Source organism: Homarus americanus, unplaced genomic scaffold (genome assembly GCF_018991925.1).
Source record: "Homarus americanus isolate GMGI-L3 unplaced genomic scaffold, GMGI_Hamer_2.0 scaffold51476, whole genome shotgun sequence".
Taxonomy (NCBI): Eukaryota; Metazoa; Arthropoda; class Malacostraca; order Decapoda; family Nephropidae; genus Homarus; species Homarus americanus.
Window position 1 is genome coordinate 3856158 of NW_024736148.1, and position 9663 is coordinate 3865820.

Sequence of the window (9663 nt, forward strand, 5' to 3'; positions counted from 1 at the left end):
TTGTCGTCAAAAAGTGGAGTTTGGGGGTCGGGCTGGGTTCTATTGGAATTAATCCCATATGTTCTGTTGTTCACTTAACGCGGATTTCACTTAGCGCGGGACCCTCTGGGTTCTATTGACCGCGTTAAGTGGGGTACAACTGTATATATATATATATATATATATATATATATATACATACACCTAGACCCCGACTTACGACGGGGTTAGGGACCCAAATCCAGGTCGTAAGTCCGACATAGATAAAAAAAAAAAATAATAATAATAATAAAAAATTTACAATGAAATACAGTACAGTAAAAGTAATGAATAATGATGAATGGATACAGTACAGTGAAAGTAATAAATAATAAGGAATGGATACAGTGTGACTGAGCACTTAACCTTTAATGTAGTCAGCTGAATGCACATGGGGCCCCCATAGTTTTCTAATTATACATGGAGACTACATTAACTGGAAACGCGGTTAATGTAACCCGGAGGGTACCGCGGAAAGCGAGAAACGCGTAAAGTGAATAACGTAACATATGGGATTAATTGAAATGGAGTCCAGGCCGATCCCCAAACTCCACTTTTTGACGACACATAACTATGTTTTAGTAAAAATAACATCTTAATTTTATGATGGTACATGCACACAATTAATACTTAAGAGAAATAGAGAAATACAGTCGCCAAGTTAATGTCCATTCAAATAATGGACTCAACTCCCTCCCCCTCTCACACTACACAGCCGGCTAACAGATGGTCGGTCGGTCCCTCCCTCCCCCCCCCACCCCCCACCAACCGTCCCAAGGAGATGTGTGGGATAACCTCAAACTAAAGTTAGGAAAATATAATTGACATTGCTGGATTCCTTGTAAGACCAGGAATATTTTGAATATAAATGTCATATATTTTGCACAAAAGATAACATAGTTACCTAGAGAAAAATTTTTATCTAAAAATTGTAAGTTTAAAGCAACATATATGATGTTTATATTCAAAATGATCACCAAATTATAAGAATTCCAGCAATGTAAATTATATTCTGACCGGGTAATTTGTATGAATTTTATGAGCTAAAACAAATATCTTCAGTTAATAAAAAAAAAAAATAATCTTCAGGACACTATCTGTCAATCAAAGTACCCCACCTTGCCTCCCCCCCTCTTCCAACCGCACGGTCAGTCCCAACCCTCCCACCCACCCCCCACCAATCCTCCCTTCCAGAGTTTTTAACATTTAGTATTAAATAATACCTCAGATTAAAGTTAGGATAATATAATTGACATTGCTGGATTCCTTGTAAGACCAGGAATATTTTGAATACAAATGTCATATATTTTGCACAAAAGATAACATATTTACTCAGAGTAAACATTATATCTAAAATTTGTATGTCTAATGCAAAATCTATGATGTTTATATTCAAAATGATCATCAAATTGTAAGAATTCCAGTAATGTAAATTATATTCTGGCCGGGTAATTTGTATGAATTTTATGAGCTAAAACAAATATCTTCAGTTAATAAAAAAAAATAATAATTCTTCACAGGGTAACAGATGGTCGGTTGGTCCCTCCCTCCCCCCCACCCCCCACCAACCGTCCCAAGGAGATGTGTGGGATAACCACTAAATTTTAATAAATAATACCTCAAACTAAAGTTAGGATAATATAATTGACATTGCTGGATTCCTTGTAAGACCAGGAATATTTTGAATATAAATGTCATATATTTTGCACAAAAGATACCATAGTTACCTAGAGAAAAATTTTTATCTAAAAATTGTAAGTTTAAAGTAAAATATATGATGTTTATATTCAAAATGATCACCAAATTATAAGAATTCCAGCAATGTAAATTATATTCTGGCCTGGTAATTTGTATGAATTTTATGAGCTAAAACAGGCAGTCAGGCAGGGTGGCGGGTGGGGCAAATCTAAAAATAGCGTCTCGGACACTCACCGCGTATATGTGGAAAAAATCCGCGTTAAGTGAAAGTTCAGCTGGCAAGGCACCGCGTATATGCGAAAACGCGTTAAGTGAAACCGCGTTAGGCGGGGTAAAACTGTATATGCGATCGGACGTTGTTCAGTCGGACGTTAACCGGGGCATGACTGTACGTATGTATGTATGTATATATATGTATGTATATATATGGATATATGGATATATATATATATATATATATATATATATATATATATATATATATATATATATATATATATATATATATATATATATATATATATATATATATATATATATATATATATATATATATTTGTGTAATAAATGTATGTAGTAAGTACGTACCGTAATCTTTTTCACTCAAATCCTAATGAAACACCACAATTAGAATACGGTGGTAGCTGTTGGTAACTGTTGTATAAACAGTGGGAACACAGTCCCACCACCGAGACGAGGGAACACTCCCACCACCGATCGTCTCGTGCGAAGCAAGCGTATAAATTAAAGAAAATACTTGCAGTGTGTTTAATATGTTACAGTATATTATACAGTGGGTTATGCTATAACGAACGGATCCTACTACGAATATTCCTATAACGAACGGTTTTACCTATAAAATTGAGAATGCTATAACGAACGCAACTCCTACAACGAACGCGGATGAATACCGGACTATTTCGCCTGGTGCATGAATATTGTTGTACCGCGACCCACAACAAGAGCGTCAGGCGCCATCTTTGTCTCATTGTGTAGCCAGTGCACCACTGTTATTGTTGAAATTTCGTCTTTTGATGTGGAAATAGAGTTATTTGTATAAATATTTTGTTATACAAGTGTACAATTGTGACAATGAATCATCCAAAGCGAGTGAGAAAGCTCATAACTCTTGAAACTAAGAAAGAAATCATAAAGAAACGTGAGGATGGAACAAGCATTGCGAAACTTAGTGATGAGTATGGGATGGCTAAATCGACTATATGTACGATTTTAAAGAATAAAGAGTTGAAAACAGTGCAAGTGGCTAAGGGAATCTCTAGACTTAGCAAAGCAAGGTGTAATGTGATTGAGGAGATGGAAAATTTACTCTGAGTATGGATAAGGGAGAAAGAAATGGCAGGTGATAGCATTAGTGAAGCTATAATTTGTGAGAAGGCCAGACAATTGTTTGAGGACCTTAAAGCCAAGACTCCCAGTGCAAGTGATAGTGATGTGCCAGTGTTTAGGGGTACCAAGGGGTGGTTTACTGGTTTCAGAAGGAGAAATAAAATACATAGTGTTGTGAGACATGGTGATGCTGCTAGTGCCGATAAGGAAGCAGCTAAGGAACACCATGAAATTTTTTTGAATGTGATTAAAGAGGGAGGCTTTGTTTCTCAGCAGGTATTCAACTGTGATGAAACGACTATTTTGGAAAAAAATGCCTCGCCGTACATACATTACCAAGGAGGAAACTTCTGTCCCTGGCCATAAGCCAATGAAAGACAGGCTTACCCTCCTTCTTTGTGCTAATGCTTCTGGTGACTGCAAAATAAAGCCACTCCTTGTGTACCATGCAGAAAACCCCAGAGCTTTCAAAAAAATTAGGAAGACCCGCCTTGGTGTTATGTGGCGGTCAAACCCAAAAGCTTGGGTGACCAGGAATTTATTCTCTGAGTGGGTGATTGAGGTGTTTGGACCCAGTGTTCGGGAATACCTCAGGGAGAATAATCTTCCACTGAAAGCTTTGTTGGTGATGGACAATGCACCAGCCCACCCTCCTAATTTGATGGTTGAATTGCCAGAGGAGTTCAACTTCATCACTGTGCACTTCTTGCCACCCAACACAACACCTCTCATCCAGCCCATGGATCAACAGGTAATTTCTAACTTTAAGAAGCTGTACACAAAGGCACTGTTTAGAAAATGTTTTGCATCCACTTCTTCCAGTGATGTTAGCTTGAAGGAATTTTGTTAGAGTCACTTCAATATAGCAGACGCTGTTTTTTTAATAACCTCAGCCTGAAAAGAGGTTACTGTGAGGTGTCTTTGTGCTGCTTGGAGGCCATTGTGGCCTAAATGTGTCCTTCAAAGAGACTTTGAAGGCTTCGAAGAGTTAGAAGAAGAGACTGTTGTTCATGAAATTGTGTCTCTGGGCAATTCCATGGGCCTGGAAGTGGATGATGATGATGTTGAGGAGTTGGTGGAAGAACACAGTAAGGAATTGTCCACTGAGGAGCTGCTTGAGCTTCACAAAGAGGAAAATGAGACACTGAAGCATAGCTTAACTTCTGAGGAGTCAGGGGAGGAGGAGGACAAGGAGGAAAGCCGCATCATTCCAGCCAAAGATCTCAAGGATGCGTTCTTTTGCTGGAGGAAACTGTCCAAACTTGCTGAGGATTATCATCCTGATATTGGTTCTGTACAAAAGGCCATCAGTGTGTTTAATGACAATGTTATGAACTACTTTTGGAAGGTCCAGAAATCAAGGTTGAAACAGCCAACCCTGGATTCCTTCTTTACAAAGGTAACAAAAGAACCTACAGACAAAGTGCCTGTGAGACACCAAAGAGGGCTAGGAAGGATGACTCCTTCTCCTTCCACCTCTTCTCTGTAATTCTCTCCTCCCCCCTCCCCCTCTGCCTCCTGTCCTGCATGCTGAACAACACTAAGGTAAGATAAAGTACCGTATTTTTTACATTTTCCACAGAATTTTTTCAGTGTTAAGTGGTTGTATTTAGGGGCCTGGAACGGATTAATCCTATAACGAATGAATGCTATAACAAACGAGGTTCTGGAACCAATTACATTCGTTATAGCATACTAATATATATATATATATATATATATATATATATATATATATATATATATATATATATATATATATATATATATATATATATATATATATATATATATATATATATATATATATATATATATATATATATAAAAATATATATATATATATATATATATACTGTATATATATATATATATATATATATATATATATATATATATATATATATATATATATATATATATATATATATATATATATATATATATATATATACAGTGGCCCCTCGGTTAACGAACTCAATCCGTTCCAGAAGGTCGTTCGTTAACCGAAACCATTGTTTCAATGGGTTTTTGGGTAATTGGTTCCAGCTCACCGAAAATTTCCTAAATTCAACAAAAATGGTAGAAAGTTCACTTACTTTGAGGTGTGCATGTAGAAGGCTCCTGGATGATAATGATGATGATGGGATTTAGAATGGGGGTGGAGGAGAAGGAAGAAGAGAAGGCATTGGGGTGGAAGAGAAGTCACCCCGTGGTGCCCTTTCACCCATAAAATTTTAGCTCTCTGGTTTAATTCAAGATTATTTTCTTTAAATCAACGCTGCACTGCATTATATATTGTCAATATATAAAATATATTTCAAAATGACCAATAATTTGCTTGGAAACACAGAAAAAAAGCGTTTAGTTGAAGAGTCTCAAGCAAGATGTTACCTCCAGTGAAAACAGAGAGAGACTGACGCCTGTTTGCTGTGTTAAGAGGCTGGATGCCGCGCATTAAACTAGTCACTTTACCTTCAATTTTGTTCAATAATTGTTAAAATGACTAAAAAATTGAATATTAAACTTTTAAAATTATTGAATAGTATAAACTTCTTGATATTTACAAAAATAGTAAGGAATTTAAGCCCTAGAACCGATTAATGTATTGGCGGACTGATACTAAAGCTGGTTGCCCTGTCAGTGCAAGCGAAAACATGTTGAGGTCGGTTCGTAAGAAGTTCGTTAAGCGAATTTTTTTTCGTTAACCGAATTGAAGATCCTTATGGAAGGCAGTTCGTTAATCGAAATTACGTTAACCGAGGTGTTCGTTAAACGAGGGGTCACTGTATATATATATATATATATATATATATATATATATATATATATATATATATATATATATATATATATATATATATATATATATATATATATATATATATATATATATTATATATATATATTATATATATATATATATATATATATATATATATATATATATATATATATATATATATATATATATATATACATATATATATAATATATATATACATATATATATATATATATATATATATATATATATATATATATATATATACATATATATATACACACATATATATATATATATATATATATATATATATATATATATATATATATATATATATATATATATATATATATATATATATATATATATATATATATATATATGAGAAAGAGAGAGGTAACCTAACCTAAGAAGAGAAGAGAGGGGGTCCTACTTTAGGTAGCCTTGAAATAATGAACAACTGCTAAATTCCTTTGCTATGTCCCCTCCCCAGCTGAAGTATAGGTTCTCTCAGCCCTAACAGATGTTGCCTGTAATGTAGATACACAAAAGTTTCCCTGCCACCTCAGTGCCTGTCAAAACAAAACAAAAATATGTGCATTACTAAACCATGAGATCTCGTGACCCCACAGCTCATATCAAGACATTAGCAATACAGTGTTGAGATATTTATATGACTTAGACTTGCATATTCTTGGCCTTTGCATGCTAGACTATCATTTCATAAGTACTGTACTGTAATACTTTATTCACTTTTTAACATGGCATGGGTGTATTCTGTATTTTATAAACAATTAAAAGGTGATTTATACTTCTTTTCCTCTCTTACACCCCCCTTTCTATTATTTCTACCCTGTAAATTTAAAGTTATTGTACGTATATATTTTTGCATATACAAAATTCATAAATTAATCAATACTATTTACTTTGAGCTGCATATTTATGTGTCATTCAACTTAAAAAAGTCATGGCCAAGCTACTTTGGACTGCACCACTTCATTACAACCTGCGTCCACTCCACCAACTAGGGTTCACTATGCAGGTACTATTTGTTTGCCAACCCAATGCATCAGGTCAGGGACTAGTACTTTGAATTGAGTGGCTTCCAGTGTTAGAAATTTTTACCCTGTGCTTTGTTATACAAATGAAAGCGCCAACACTGTTTTGTTTTTTTTCCCTCTCTTCTATCACATGATGTTGAGGTGCTGACCCAAGAACCTGAGAGTGTCCTATGTTGCTCTGTCTGGGATGTACAAAGTTTAGGGAGAAAGAAAGTATGGAAGCTACAGCTATGTCTAACCCTTCCTCCTCTGGCTTCTACACCAGTGTCCTTCTCTCTGTGAGAAGAACCTAGGAGAAGTTGCAGGAGTGAGATAAAGAAAGCCATGAATAAGTCAAAACCATCCCCCAGCAATATATATATATACACTGTATTCTCATTTATTATTATAATGTATTCATGGTGAGTGTCCAATTAATTGCACATTTACTGGTGTTCTCTATTGATTTATTGAGTTATTATACTTTTGTATTTCTTTGTTAGTTTTGGTTAGGTACAGTTTTTTCAAACTTTCAGCATTATTAGGAGAGAGAGCTATAGAAATGGAACTTCTGTGAGTAATGTTGCACTCACAAAAGGAAAAGTTTTCCCTAAAACAGGAAAAGGTAAAAACACTGCTACTATCTACCATAATTTATCCTCACTTAGACATAAAGAGAATTTCTCACCTCTCCTTTATAAATAAACTCTATTAAAGCCTCCAACTCCTGCCCCTTAACATCCTTCAGGAAGACAATTGGATGCTTGCATGGATTAGTCTGAAACAGTGTCTGCCAAGAAGAAAAACAATTATTAAAAAATATAATAAAATAAATAAAACTAAATCATACAAAAGTCAATGCACAATATCAACATTAAGATGACTCGATTCCTACCTATCTTACTAATTCTCAATGAAATGTCTTTTAACAAATATGAGAAGATAAGGTTCCATGCAATTTCATTATTGATACTATCCACACCAAATATGGCCTAAACAATTTACCTAACCATCTCTTTATCATCATATTAGAATCAATACATCAACACCTAAATTATATGCCAACACAATATGTAATTAAGTTTATTTAACCAGTTTCTATAGAGACCTATGGACATAGGAAGATTGTCAGCACTGATAAGTAAATTCCTCACCAAACTACAATAAGGCCTCTCACACGAGCGTTTTTCTGACGCATGATTTAGAAATCAATGGAGTTCAATGGACGTCCATGTGAAAGGTACCATTGAACTCCATTGATTTCTAAGTCGAGTGACATACGGTCATGCATCAAAACTATGCTCATGTGAAAGAGGTCTTGAGCTCAAGGAATCTCAACTCTATATAGTCATGACAGAAAATTTAATTCCTTAAATGTCTTGCTGTGATAGATTGTATCTACAAAACAAATCTCGTTAAAGTCTACAAGTACAATACTTGTTCCAGTTATCATGCTCACAGCAATACCCCATGCATGGCCAGATGGACATAGGAACAGAAAAAATACACTCCCATGTATATGTGTGTACAGATTTATATGGTCTATGATTCACTGGCTGATGGATTTGCATTAATCTTATACTGTAACTGGTCACAACAAACCATCTCTCAGTTCCTCCTTCAAGTCTAAACTTACACTGGTTCTTTTAATGATACTTGCCCACAGTAACTGCCACCTTCCTATACACTAAACCCTCCATGATTTCATTCTCAGTCATACTAATCTATGCATAATATCTATGGCATAATTTCTATGTACCTCCTCCATTATGTACAGTGATTCTCTAACCTCCTCCATTATGTACAGTGATTCTCTAACCTCCTCCATTATGCACAGTGATTCTCTAACCTCCTCCATTATGTACAGTGATTCTCTAACCTCTTCCATTATGTACAGTAATTCTCTAACCTCCTCCATTATGTACAGTAATTCTCTAACCTCCTCCATTATGTACAGTGATTCTCTAACCTCCTCCATTATGTACAGTGATTCTCTAACCTCTTCCATTATGTACAGTAATTCTCTAACTTCCTCCATTATGTACAGTGATTCTCTAACCTCTTCCATTATGTACAGTAATTCTCTAACCTCCTCCATTATGTACAGTGATTCTCTAACCTCTTCCATTATGTACAGTGATTCTCTAACGTCCATTATGTACAGTGATTCTCTAACCTCCTCCATTATGTACAGTGATTCTCTAACCTCCTCCATTATGTTCAGTGATTCTCAACCTCTTCCATTATGTACAGTGATTCTCTAACCTCCATTACATACAGTAATTCTCTAACCTCTTCCATTAAGTACAGTAATTTTCTAACCTCCTCCATTATGTACAGTAATTCTCTAACCTCCTCGATTATGTACAGTAATTTTCTAACCTCTTCCATTATTACAGTAATTCTCTAACCTCCTCCATTATGTACAGTGATTCTCTAACCTCCATTACATACAGTAATTCTCTAACCTCCTCCATTATGTACAGTAATTCTCTAACCTCCTCCATTATGTACAGTAATTCTCTAACCTCTTCCATTATGTACAGTGATTCTCTAACCTCCTCCATTATGTACAGTGATTCTCTAACCTCCTCCATTATGTACAGTAATTCTCTAACCTCCTCCATTATTACAGTAATTCTCTAAGCTCCTCCATTATGTACAGTAATTCTCTAACCTCCTCCATTATTACAGTAAATCTCTAATGTCCTCCATTATTACAGTAATTCTCTAACCCCCTCCTTTATGTACAGTAATTCTCTAACCTCCTCC

The 9663-nt window shown here is 35.1% G+C and overlaps 1 protein-coding gene across 5 annotated transcripts in view; it reads right to left on the bottom strand.

Annotated features, from left to right (window-relative positions):
• Window positions 1-9663, bottom strand: part of LOC121872058 (protein bric-a-brac 1-like) — a gene marked incomplete in the record, with an annotated part of 144665 nt that overhangs the window by 117628 nt on the left and 17374 nt on the right. For all 5 annotated transcript variants that reach the window (XM_042374733.1, XM_042374730.1, XM_042374734.1 and 2 more), the window contains 1 exon segment: window positions 7580-7681. In XM_042374733.1, the coding sequence (XP_042230667.1) occupies window positions 7580-7681 (102 nt within the window).